This window comes from Sturnus vulgaris, chromosome 1, assembly GCF_052056855.1.
Source record: "Sturnus vulgaris isolate bStuVul1 chromosome 1, bStuVul1.hap1, whole genome shotgun sequence".
Classification (NCBI taxonomy): domain Eukaryota; kingdom Metazoa; phylum Chordata; class Aves; order Passeriformes; family Sturnidae; genus Sturnus; species Sturnus vulgaris.
The window spans coordinates 66,280,254-66,294,414 of record NC_142243.1 but is presented as its reverse complement, the minus strand read 5'-3'; the positions used below and the strand labels follow the sequence as shown (position 1 = coordinate 66,294,414).

At 37.0% G+C, this 14,161-nt stretch overlaps 1 protein-coding gene across 4 annotated transcripts in view; it reads left to right on the top strand.

Moving 5' to 3' along the window:
* The window catches only part of CDKAL1 (CDKAL1 threonylcarbamoyladenosine tRNA methylthiotransferase), a 375,055-nt gene that overhangs the window by 333,920 nt on the left and 26,974 nt on the right, over nucleotides 1–14,161 (top strand). For all 4 annotated transcript variants that reach the window (XM_014877962.2, XM_088168720.1, XM_088168732.1 and 1 more), the window contains one exon: nucleotides 13,714–13,797. In XM_014877962.2, coding sequence (XP_014733448.1) covers nucleotides 13,714–13,797 — 84 coding nt within the window. The remainder of the gene's footprint in view (nucleotides 1–13,713; nucleotides 13,798–14,161) is intronic.

Genomic DNA, 14,161 nt, shown 5'->3' with positions numbered 1-14,161 from the left:
TTTTAAAATATTTCCTTAGCTTCTTACTTCACGCTTTGCAAGTTGAATGTATTATTACCTCTACAGGCAAAAGGGTAAATTTCCTAGTACAGGCAAAAGCATTGTATAGATGTAAGCCCTCCTGACAGTCATTCATAAATAATTAGATCTCTGTGCTTCTGAACTACTTTTTTTTTTTCCTATCCTTAACCCCATTTTTAAGCAATGTAGAATGGTATAAAAATGAAGGCAACTGTGACCAGTGTATTTTAATTCTATCTGTAGGAATAGAAAGGCTACCAATGCCCTGGACTGAGTTTCCTTTTCCAGTCTAAAACCTCAGCAAGGTATTTATATGTTCTTTCTGAATGGTGAATTTCTTACTCTGTGGATACTAAAGAATAAATGAAGAAAATTTATGAAACAAGAAGCTCAAGGACAGCCATGTTATTTTTTTTTCAAGATGCCTGAGGATTAGACTGTATTTTGTCAAATTTTTTCCTTGCAGTTTTTTTCAAATAATTACTAAATGTTGAAGCGCTAAATGCTGCAAAACTGTTAAGCAATTTAAAGTGAAAATAAATAGCAGTTTCCCACATTTGCCTGACTTCCTTATCTTTGGACTTTCTGTTCATGCCTATCATGAGATTTATTTAATAGCTTCCTGAAAGATCTGTGTTCTAGGAAAAGTATGTGTTCCCTTCACATTGTATGACATATTTTTGATCTTGCTGCTAAAATTATAGAATGAATTTATATAAAACCAAAACAGTTAAAATGAAGCAAGAAAAGGTATATTCCAAAGCTAAAATAAAAACACATCTACATAAGAGTAATACTTTGAACCGTGTAAAAAATAACAAAATAACAAACACCCAAACACAAGGAGTGCTATAAAATGGGAAAGCATTCTCCTTGAATAACAGCTTGCCCCTATTTTACAGATGGGAAAACTGGGGCGCGTAGAGAGCTTAATTGATTTCCCTAGTGTCACCCTATAAATCATTGATGTGACAAGGCCTAAAGCTGATTCTTTCTGAGAGCTGTGCAGCAAACTCTTTGCCTGACTCTCTTCAATAAACAGATTCTGAAAGCATGTTCTCTTCCATGCAATAATTTATACTTGATGCATGCGAAGCCTGAAGTATGAGCAGATAATGCTATTTGATCTGTGTTTTGCAAAAAGCCCTTCCAGATACTCTGTTCTACTTGATCTGCTTTCTTAATAAACAGATTTTCTGTTGCTGACTTTTTCCTCATTCAATCTCCTTTCTCTTTGTGTAAATGAAATGGCATATCCTCTCTCCCAGGTTCTGCATTTATTTCATGCTCTCTTGAGTTTGGATCATATAACTCATCCCAACCTCTCTGAGAGGCTAACCTCTTCTTCACTGAAGCTGGGTCATGAATAATTTCCTAGAAAGTGAGGCATTACCTCTTCTTCAACCCTGGAGCAGAGGGAATATCAACTGTGCACAATTATTACCAATAAAGGTAAACCTGTGAGTTAGGCCCTTTCTTAGAAATGGACTCTTTATATGAGAGAAAAATTATTGCATGACTTACCAAGACCCCTCATCTTCCTTGCCTCTGTATGAAGTCCTTGTTTTCTTTTAATCAGTCCCGTTTGTTAATGTCATTCATAAATACTGGACTTCAGCAGCATCAGGCTTCTCTTGCATGAGGATTGCTGGTACTGCAGTCATGAGCCTTTCAATTTCCTGCCTTACCATATGGCCTTCATAAAAATAAAAAACCTGGGACAAACCTAGAATGAATTCTTGCTTTAGGAGCCCTTTTTTTTTGCCTTTAGAAGGACCATCATATCACTTGTGGCACACACTCTGGGTTATCTCACTGTACTGCAGCTTAAAGAAATTTATTTGGAAAAAATGTTTGACAAATTTATTACATGGTCAGAATTTTTATGACAGAAGTTGAAAGATATATTTTTGAAATGCTTCAAATTCAAATGTTATCTCATACTACCTGAAGAAATTCTGTCCTTGATTATACAGAACAAATGAAAGGGCAAATATTTCCTTTATCAGAAGCACTCTTCAGAGTTTAACAGTATTCCTTAAAAAAAAAAAGTAAAAGCTATATTCAAGCATGATGGAATAGCAAAATCCACTATATAAAATGGCAGAGCTCTTTTGGCAGACATGTTTGTAAGTTGTTTTCATTTATGATCTTGAAAACTAAAAAGTAATATAAGGGCATGGCCAGCTTCATGTTAATGATAAAGCTGCTGTGATATTCTCACTTAAAATGTTGATTTGAAGGTTGAGTGGAGTTTCTCTTTGTTTGGACAAAAATTGTCTTTTCATTCTGCAAAATCAGTGCAATGCCTCTGGGTTGCTGAGTTAAGTTTTGTTGCCACCATTTGGGCAGTTTTCCATCACCAATCCCCATCTTTACTGTAATCCTTGTCAAGTTTCTAGACCCTGAGAAACTTGTGTGACCCTGAGGTGTTTGTACAGTTTTTGACATATTAGCTAGGAAAAATAGCAGGATAAAAGTGCAAATATGTGGAGAGTCACTTGGATGCAGGAGATATTGGTAGAAACATTATGTTAGCTAGAACTGATCAAAGTAACTAGTTTCTGTGAAGATTGGACATTTTTTTAGTGTGGTGAATTGTGGTGCCATTTCTGCCATGTTCTTTGGGAGAACAGTCCTAATTTTTTTTTTTTACCATTAAACCATTACTTTTTTTTAAAGTCTTCTTATTTTTGGACAGCTAGCTTCATTCTCGTTTCTTTCTCATTATAGTATGCTGTAATAATACTCCAGACATCATGCCAGCTCTCTTGACAGTATTTCTTTGTGCAGTGTGAAACTTCCAGGAGCACAGACCTCTTCACCAGTATAGTTGAGGGACCCAGCTGCAGCTACCAGCCAGGCAACTTCATAATTTCACAAAACAGTGTAAATGTAAATATCATTCTTTTCTCTTGTCTTGCATACCTGTTTTATGTAAGTAGCTTATACTCTTCTTGCTATTTCTGACATAGAAGTAAGACACAAATGATGCAAGGCTCATTCTGAGGCAGAAGTCTTTTTGGAGAATTCATAGTTGGCTGTTAAAGTGTAAGAGGGACTAAAAAGACCTAGGCCTGGCTCATTTTGTGCCCCATCTCAGTTGTTTAAAATTCAGTTTCAAGTTAATTACTAGTATTAGGCCTTTGGAATCTGGCAGCTTATGGTTTTGTTGCTTTTACTGGTGTTCAATAAGAGGGAGAGGTATAAGAGGTGAAAGGGGAGTAGATTTTAAAAGTGGAAAAGAGTAAGCTTTTTTTCACGGGGGCATCTGTTTTCCTCCTTCATGTTTGGAGCATCTCGACATGGAGCAATGGAAGCAATGGTTTGTGTTTCTTCTTGTGTACCTGAGACGGGTTCATAGAGTCCCTTCAGGAGCAGAACAAATCTCAGGGAAAACAAAAAGAGCAATTGTCTTAAGCAGGCATGGTAGAAAAGTCTAATAAACCTATGTGTTGGGCAAATCAGTAAAATCAGGCAGGAGGAAAGAAGCCAGGAGAAATCTTGCTGCTCTTGAGTTCTTAGTCTACACTTCTTCTGAGGAGTGGGAACTTTGTTTAGTCCTACTCAGCTTTTTTCATTCCAGTCAAGTATGGGGCAAATAGTACTCTGAAAGGTGGAAACACAGAAGAAGAAAAGGGCAGGACAGGACAATAAAATGCTGCTTACAGCTGACCTTCTGATATGATCCAAGATTGACCGAAAACAACAGCAAAAACAAATGTTTTGTTGAAAATGAACTTTTCTTACATGTATTTCTACATAATTTTGATTCCATCATAAGTCAGGCTTTGAGAACATTAGAATATAGCATTTACAGCAATCATGGGAATACAACAGTGATTTCTGCCTAGTGTGCCACATTCATTAATATATTTCTTTTAATAAATGGTGATTTGTTTCCTGTGCCTCCGATTTTCTGTTGCAATTTGACTGTGATTAATGGGAGATTACTTACGAAAGGGAAGGAGCATAAATAAAAATTTGAAATATTTTTTCCTTGGAGATTTGCTGTATTTACATGGCACATTTCCATCTGTATTTGCAGGCTTTTTTCACAGAGGTATAAGAAGATCCTTTATTCTTGAGGCCCTGTTTCAGAACTGTCAACCTCCTTTGTGGATGGTCTGCAAAAATCATATAGGCAGGGCCACTCCTTCCTTGGGTGCTCAAGACTCCTGAACAACCTGTAAATCTCCCTCTGAATCCGTATTTTCATGTATTCTTAAATCGCCCCTCTTGCCATACCCACGCAGAGGGTCAAAAAGATCTGTCACACAATTGCTGATCATTCTTTTTCCTAGCTCTCTCCTGTTAGCAAAGACTTTGTACCATAAGAAGTTTCAGGCCTGTCTAGGTATAGCATTGTTTAGTGTGTATGTCCAAACCATTCTCTTGGCTTAATTGATAAAATAGCCAGTACATTTGGAGTGGAATTGGAAACCTGCTAGGTGAGAGCACAATAGTCTGATTAGTGATGTGATGTGATGTGCACAGAACTGCAGACAAAATATTTGACATCAGCAGTAATTTTTTTCATTAAAAAAGTTTATCATTTGGTTGTAACACCTGGGTTAGAAAATCTAGTGTGTTTCTTGTTGACCTGTCTCAATAATTTTTTTCCCTTGCAATTAAATTGTACAGCTGATTCCTCTTTCTGTCATATTAAGAGCCAAATACAGGGAAGGGTGTTACTGCTTAATTTGAAGGATTGTAGAAACTCTTATTGTCTTCCAATTTTTAAGTACTTCTTACTGTCTGAGCTATTTAAGGGCTTTTTAAAAGAGAAGATGGCACAGTGGAATAGGTATTGAAGAGAATTTACTGAGGAGTCGAGCCTTTAATCTTACATATTTCTTCTGATGTCATGCAAAAGGTAATGTTCTGAGTGTACACAACAGCACCCAGACGAGTTTCCTGTGCTAACTTTATACTTAGCCTTGAGAACCAAGTAAGTTATGGAAAAGACATTAGAAAGATATTTAGTCCATAGTAGTAATTTCTTTCTTTTTGTTTTATAACAGAAGGGATTTATCTTATAATTTTCTTGAACTGATTTCATTTCCTTGAATGGATAATAAAGAATTGGTCAGTATTATCATTCTAGTATGCTAATGAAGAGGTGTTTATTTTGCTTACCTTTTTTAGATGCAAATAATTGGCATACAGTTTAAAGATAGTAAAATACATCCCAACTAGTTTGACAGTAGTTGCTATTAAATTCTAAACAACATAAAGTCACACTACATTTATCATTATTTAATGACTCATTCACTTTGGTCCCTCTGTGAGCCCTTGATGTTATTTGTCATTCAGCATTATGCTGCTAGAAGTGTCAGCAGTTCTAGGATCTTACCTTGCCTTAGACTGAAGAAACCCCCTGAAGTGTGTAATTTTTGATCATATAGTGTCTACCTTCAAAATAAAAGAAAATAATATCGTTATCCTATCCTCATTAACATTATCAGGTTCTGATGATGTTCATATGCTTTTTTTAGTAGCCTGTGATTCGTGTAGGCAGGAGGAGTTCTTATATTCTTTTGAAAAGAAAGCTGATACATATTTATACTCTTTTTTTAACTCTCAGTGCCACCATTTTGTATTCTAAGTTAATTAACTCACAATGGTATGTTGCATATTTTGGGTGTTGTTAAATGTATTAATAGAACTTCTAGTAGATTTTGGGGGACAATTCGGTTTGGCTTTGCATACAGGGTCATTTTGAACCTTTGTTTTTTCTTTTTTATCCCATCTGCTCTCCCTTTGTTCTCAGATGAGATGAACAGAAAACACTGGCCTCAGTTGTAGGATGAGCAGAAAATTTGTAGTGATATTTTGGAGAGAAGTCAGACTTTTTTTTGCAATCCTTTTAGTGTATCTGATTAAAAAATATCAGACTATAGATGCATTCTTTGAGAGCCCAGTCTTACCAGGGGGATCCCAGCATCATGTCAAGGGAGACAGAACTGACTGTTGATTTGTATCAGTGCTGTGTTCATTTTGTCATCTCTCTTCTCAAATCCAGTATTTTCATCTATTCCTCAATTTTTCCTGCTTCGTTGTGTCTGTGAGGAAGCAACCCGTGGTTCATCCCACGATTTACTGAAGTGGCGCTTACGTTGGGGCCTTTATTCCTGGCAATTATTATTCCTTATTATTCCTGGCAATTCTCTCCCACAGCTGCTGGTGCTGAACACAGCCTTGCCTCAGTCTGTGCTACATCAGCACCCTCCTGCCAGAGCCACTGCTGAGCACTTCTATTTCCATAGTGTAGGCAAGACTTCAGTCTGAGTAAACAGTTTGGTATTGTGAGTTCCTAAAGCAGTTCCTGGAGAAGTTATTTGATAGGGTATTTACCAAGCTGATTTATAAATTCTCATATAACTGATACTTGCCTGGGCTTAGGCAGCTGTTAAGAGAGATCACCGAAACAGGAATTGCATATTGTTGCCTTAGCAACTACCACTTCATATGGTGCTTAAATCACTTGGAAATACACAGTGTATCTTAAGGAACTGCTTCCAGCAAAAACACCCAATCCAAATAATTCTAAATAATTTCACAGAAGAAGCATAAGGATGGCCTTTCCTAGCATTGACCATCATTCTTTTAAGCTTGGTTACCTCTTTTCACTACAGGCTTAGCTTGTTACTAGGAAAAAAAAAAAGCACAATAAAATTTAAAGAACCCAAATATTTGTTTACTCATGCCACCATAATCCATTTGATTGCCAAATTGGCTGGAAGTTGAAAATGAAAAGACTCTCTTAAAGGCCATCTTCTATTCTATAAAATCAGCATTGACAGTATGTTTTCCTATACTTTTGTTTTTAATGTCAAGTTTTCTTAAGGGTAGACTCTTTGTCTAGTTTTTTTGTTTTATTTGTGAAATGTTATGGATATGAAAGGAAGACCTTAAATATATTTTACCTTCTCAGATGTTTCTGGTTCCTATTTTGAGATGATAATTTTATTTAGACTTTTTCTGTAGATATTTGCAACACTTTTATGGGGTTTGTCAGATCATTGGAAAAAGAGAAGGAGGGAGAAGCTTTTGCTAGTATTTCATTAAGGCAGTTTCTTGAGTGCTCATGCTACCTGATAGTCTCAAATACCAGTTTTTGAGGATTTTATATTTCTGTAGCAACTTCCCCAGCTCTGTGGTTACTCCTCTGTGTAACAGTCAGAATTGGATTTTGCACGTGTGGAAAGTGTTGCAGGGAGCTCAACAAAACAGCATCTTAGCAACGATGTGCCGGATCCAGAAAAAAGCCAGTTTCTGACACCTCATCCCTTTTCTGCTTAAGCTGAGGCTTACAGCAGAAAGATCCAACGAGAGAGACTGCTTTCAGGGGCAATATGTATCTCCCATTTCAGAAAACTTATTTTCCTTTTGTAATATTGTACACAGTCAATGAAATTTAGAAATGTAATATGACAGAGTTGTCAACATACAACTTCTATTACCCCTTTTCTAGGCAATGAAAAGGAGAGACAAGCAAAATGCAAGCTTACAGAATTTAAAAGGAATCAGATATTTTGAGGACCAGTTGTCATTTTTAGGTCACCGCTCACATCTCTGAATATAATTTTCATCTAAGCTGCATGGCAGGGTTTGTATGTGCTGGAAGAAGCTACATTTTCCCAGCAGGAGACCAAATCAAAATGAAGCAGTCAGATGCAGGTGCACAGTAATAGAAAGGATCTATTTACCCTGAAGCGTGAGCAGTGGGCCAAGAAAACAGAAGCAGTCTACTTCTATCTCTCACCTCCTTCTCTCCCTACCTTTTCCCTCCCCCATAACTATGCCAACAAATTCATAAGGGGACCAAAGAGAAGGTGTTCACTTGCTGTTAATGAGCTGCAGTGCCTGCTGCCGAAGGTCTAAAGCACTTTTTGTTATGCTGATTGTGTACTATTAGAGCTGGCTGCCTTTTAGTTTGTACCTAATCCTTCCTTCCAGCTTACACAGCCTCAAGCCAGCCTGGAAAATGGTTGAAAGAGTTTTTTTCAGTGGGCATCTGTTGCCTGTGTCCATTCTGAATTTTGAATGATGCTGTGGAAAGAGCAGTGTGGCTGAAGCAAGTGTGCCTAAAACAAAATTTTAAAGAGCCATTTGCCTAGGTTTTATTTTATAAGTCATACTTATTATCCAATCTTAAAAAAAAAAAAAAAATCTGAAGCTTTGTGTAAAGAAGAGCGGTTCAATAATGATGATTTAACAAAGTCAGCTGTATTGGTTGACAGTGAAATGAGACACATTGCTGAGCATTGTCTGCTTTTCTCTTGGGTTTCCAGAGTTCATTAGTTAAGAGCTGAATACATACTTTCCTGTATGTGAAGACAGCCACCCAGTGCTGTTTCCAAGGCTGAAAAAAAAACCCTGAGCAATATAAGTACCGGAAAAACACTGAGAATTTTGGTTTTGTTGCTGATTAGTGGCATTGTAGGACTGAGACAGCATTGTCTAGGTTTGGGAGGAAGAAGTAGGAATACTTGAAATCCATGTGATGACTTCAGCTGCTTACTCTGCAGCACTGGAGTGCTCAGGTTCTGTGTTTCTTTCCTCAGGTAAAATGGGCTAGATACATGTTGTAAAGATTAATCTGACTGATTATTGTATGATGTAAAAGATACAGAAGTCTAAATATTTATGTCACTCTGTTGCTGTAGTTCTGTGCGGGGTTATGCACTGAACATAACATTCTAAAAAGGAGGCATTTACCCATCTGGAATTGGACAGCCGTTGTAACATGAGCCTTAGTGAAGTGGCAGCTGTCTATGCTGTGTAGTAGAAAAGTATATTTATCCCAGCATAAAAATTGTCATGCTCAGGAGCTGAATTATTTTAATGTTACTGCTTTCCAGTATCCACATTTAAATACCTAACAACTTTGTCGAAAAGCTCTGAGACAAGTCCATGCTTTGTCTCTAAGATTGCCTTCAGAAAGAGAGGGATGTATACATCCTTAATTTTGGAGCAGCAGTGCTGCATAGCAGAACGGAGATTTTGAAAAGAAATGTGTTCTGATATCATCAAAAAAGGACCATGTCATAAGTTTCTAGAAACTTTGTCTCTTTTACAGGGAGGTAGTGGCACACTTTGACTTCTTTGTCAGGTGGAGAAAACACCTACGATATGTAAGCAGAAGACCTAGAGAATGCTTAATTGTAGTTTTTGAGAAATTTGGCTTCTATTTACAGAGAGATTCACATGATTTATAAAAATTAGGTCCAGCAGTTCATTTCTGCTTTATGGTGAAGAATGCATAGTCTGTGTAATTACTAAAATTTATTCAAAATAATTAGACCACAACTGAAAAATCAAGAGAGAAGTAAACCAAAACTGATGTAGAATAAACACTGTCTACATTGCTTTTGCTTAAACTTCGTTATGCTTTAATAAAGATCAAATATGTACGTCAGAATAATCTGAATAATCTGCTAAAACATGCACACATAAATTGTGATGGAGTGCATTTTTTATTGCTTGCTTTGAGATGTATTTAAATAACCAATACAGGAAAGCAGATATTTATGTGGCTTCCAAGGCTTGTACTAAGTATGTTCCATGATGATTTGGGTCAGAATCCAGGCCAGCCTCCTTCAAGAGAAATGGAGACAAGCTTACCAATTCCTCTATGAATTGAATTTTGCCTGAAGAAGGCTTTGGCCACTGTCTCTACATCAGTAGAGGTGCTGCATGGGCAGTGTGCTTTCTTCTATGGGAGAAGTATAAAAGTGTAGTGGTTATTAATTTATATATTTTTAGCCAATCAGAGGCTGTTAAAAGAGCTGATAAAATGCAGGTTAAAGAGCGATAAGGAACTGCTGAGAAAGATCATGTGCCATATGCTCTGGCTGTAGTAAGTAACAAATCCAAACTGTGCAATCATAGTCTTCACTGATGAAAAAAAATATTAGGGGGTATACATTACTTGAGTGTAATCACAGCAGGCACCACTGTTGATGTTTCATAGCAGTATTCTGTCAAAGCATGTAAAAAGGGATGGTCCTTGGCACCCAACTGTTGCAGAGTTTAAAAATTGGTCTTGTGTTTTATGTGATTCAGTCAGTTTTGGTTTAAAAAAGAAACTTAATTTGACTGCAGCTGAGAAGGATTTGGGACATTTCTTACTGTTCATTTGTTTTATATAATCAGCCAGCTGGAAAAACTGCTTTTCATGGTTTCCGGTAAAGGAAAAACTGAGTTAAAGAATTATCATGTCAGAATTTCCTGTAGGATAAATGAAAATGAAGTAAAAGTTCCTAAATGATTTGATTATTAACTCTGAGATTTACAAACTTCCTGGTAACCATTGCAGTGCAGGAAGTGATTGGACCAGCAGTCCAATCACTTTTGGTTTTGGTGAAAGCAAATTGCCTTTGTGTAAATTATGTGACCAGTCCACTTTGGCATGGGGGAGGTTGCTGGGCAAGGCTTTTTTGCTATCATTCATAAATAGTTTCATAATGTCATCCATAATGTAAAAAATAGTTCTTCTATTAGAAACTTTTCCAAATTGAGATGCCAGGGCTGAGTTGCCTCAGTTCCAGATGCTTTGGCAGAATTGTAGTTCCCTGAGAGTTGGAACTCATGTGTATCTATGGAAGCAGATGAAAGAATAGGAATAAAAATAAGATACTGAACTACTTCTGCTGCTACATGCCTGAAAAAAATCATCAAAGTTATTATAATTATGACTGTTATTAGATATCATGTCTGGTTTCTGCATATTTAAATTCTGAGAGAGGTGAAACTTAGGCACTTAGTGATCCCAGGGGAATAATTGCAGAAATGATGACATATTCCACGTTTTGAACAAATTTCAATACCAAAGCTGTGTTCTGCGTACTTACATTTCTTCTTAATTATACTTGGATGCAGGATAGATAGTAATTTTCTGTCTTAAAAATGCTTGTAGCCAATTAGTCTTGTAGATCATGAATACGCAATGGCCTAACTCATTAAATGGAATTTTCCTTCTCTGTTGTTATGGCAAAAGAGTCTGCAAATAGCTGAGTATTGTATTTCTCTGGGAGCTCAGCCTTGGCCAAGGCTACGGATCCATAACTTCAGCAAATGGACCATTCCCAAGTTTACTTTTCGTTCCTTACAGTGTGCCCTGCTAGTCTTGTGTGTGTGTGTGTCTGTGTGCAGATACTGTAAATTAATATGGGCTGTTTCACTCCTCTGAACTTCCTCAATTTAAATGTCACCATTCTGATGGTATGTGATGAATTTTGTCTTCCTGATTTCCTCCCATTCCCAAGAAATTCTGAGCCCAGAAGCTCTCCCTCTGGCCCACAGAGACCTGCAGACCTGACCTCTTTTGGCTCCTGGAAGCAAAGCTGAGAAAAACTGGCAACATGTCTCTGAAGAAACCACAGCTTATATCAAATGATCTAACACAGGTGTTCTTTTCTTCTTCCCTCTGATTTTTTAATTTTTTTTTCTGCCTAATGTGCTTACCATTCTGTCATCTCAGAGCTTGAAGATAACACATGTAGCCTAGTCTGCCTCACAGGCAGGGTTCACAGCCACCATGAAGGCAGACTTATGACCAGAGAGATCCAGGGGGCCACAAGACAACTGAGGAATGAGTTACAGACCCAATATTTCTCTGAGCTGGATGTGCTAAGTTTTGGTGTCGGTAAATAATAAATAGGATGTGAGGACACGACTTGGTGGCTGGCCTTTGTGCTTTTCAGTTGGGCATGTTTGCCCAAGGGTGAATGTTGCTTATCTGACATTCTGTCCTCCTCTTTTTCATGATGTTGCAGGACATCTGAGACTTGAGCACTTCAGTGCTACAGCAGATGTTGAGTTGTGATTTTTAAAAGCTGTGGTCTCAAATGTTACAGAAGTAACAAAACCTCTCAGTTTAGGGAAAATGTTTTCTGTAATTTTATTACTGGAGTAGTTATCTCAAGTGCCTTATTGACATGTTTTGCAAAACTCCTCTGGGGATTTAAATTAAATGACTGTTTCCTTGAAAACAATTATAAAAAAACCCACTATGTTGTTGGTTACACTGGATTTTTACTAAAATTTGAGTATGTTTTATCTGTTGCTATTTGTAGTTGCAGACTTCCCAGAGAATGGAAATTCTAAATGTGCTATAAACAAGTCTTAAATACCTGTTAAAAGTATGCGAAAAGATACATATTTTCTACTATTGGGATTCTGTTACTTGGTCCGGAGCTCAGGGATTTTGCCCCTCCTGCTCTGTACCCCAGAACTTGTGGTTCTGGGGAGTGAAGTCTATCTGCCTTTGGGGAAATGAGCTTGGTGCTTGATGTCTCCCTTACCTTTCAGAGTTTACTTTGGGAATGTTCCAAATAAATACATGAGGAAGGGAAAACAAGAGTTATTCTGTGAAGTCTTTCTTTTTAGCAAGTGGAGAATTATATTTGTATCTTATGTGCATATATGTGTGTACATATGTGCACTACATAGCAGATGTGGCACTGCTGTTCCTATTTCTTGAAGCTCTATTTTCTGCCATTAACTGTAAGAGAAAATCCTAATCTTATCTTCTACTGCTTGTACCTTAAAGAATCAAAAATCATTATTATCTTCCAGAGTTCACATGGAACTTATGATGGAGGTTTTAAAACTTGTGTCTAACAGTTGCCACTAGGATGTGATGGGAATCTTTCTGGGAGAGGGGAGGGGAATGTAACTTTGCTCCTAGGTATTAAAACTTTGGAGTAAAATGTGAAACTTTTTTGAGTCTCAGAATAGTAATAAAAGCAGTGAGTAAATTTAACTTGCTAGACAGTTGTAATTTTCAGAATGCATTTGTCAAATAGTTTGGAAATAATCCAGAGCACATTTAGATGGAAAAAAGTAGAGATGGGCTCAGACTAAAAATGTGAGCTAAATGTCCTTCCAGGTTTGCAAAAATTAAGCTATACACTTCATCATAAACTCAGAAATCAACAAGACCAGAGGTGTTATGTGGGGAATTTTGAACTTCAGGGGAAGTCAGATTTTGTTCCGTATCTGTTTGGTCCCTAAATGCAACTGATTTGTCTTGGCATCTTCCATTTAATTTTAAAATCGGTGCTTCCTTTGAACTGTGTTAGTGCATTTGGAAGCTGCAAAGTATAGTTGAAGTACAGGTCTTTCCAGACTAGTATTTATTTTGCCTTTAGTATGTTGGGTCTGTGAGTTGTTAAAAACTCTTCTTCTTGAGTCTTTGTAATATGCACTGTTGGCTCCACTGTGATGGAAATCCATGTGATCTCATGAGAAATGAGATCATCAGGAGGGGATAAGGAGATGCCCCAGCATTGTAAATAACAAGTGTGGCTTTTAAAGAAAGGACATCCTTTTTGTGATTGACTGCAGATTTTTTCTTTAGGTGGATGAAGATGTGATGGACTTGGTTCACTCTGACATTTTTATTTGCTATCATGTTAATAAGTAAAAATCAGTTTATATTGCTGGACTGGATTTTCATGTTAACCATTACAGCCTCTCAGTTCTATCCCTTGATTCTGACTTTTAACTCTGTCAGTTTTAGACTCTTGTAAGTAGGGTTTTTTCTACTCCACTTTCTTGCTGAGACAGAGTTTCCTCAGAAAATTTGATTATTTCTGCTAAGGGCATTTGTTTGTAGCTACAGTTCTCAGTATAATTCATTGGTTTTGCTTTCTGAGTCACTTCTCATCTTCTGTTTTCTAGGTTGGTGAGAGGCAGAGAGTTCTGGTAACAGAAGAATCCTTTGACTCCAATTATTACGTTGCTCACAATCCCTTCTATGAGCAGGTACAGTTAAATAAACCAAATAACACTTTTTGTTTTATCTTTATTTTCTGGTGATCTCAGCAACACAGTGTGTTAGGATAAAAAAAATCTAGTAAAGAATTAAGAAGCGTTTTCTAGGAAACATGTGACCATCAAGACTTTTTAATGAGATACTGTGTTTTATGATTGTGTTGTAAATATCATTTGCTTGAAATTATGTTAAGAAATATACAGTGGATGCTTGAGTATACAGCGTGATTTAAGAAGCTGTTAATTATTGCAGTAATTTTAATTTCTGTGTCCCCAAAGCATTGATTTCTGAATAGTTGAGTCGTGACAATTTGCACACATCTTTCTGAAAAGCATTTCAGGCAATGCATTTAAA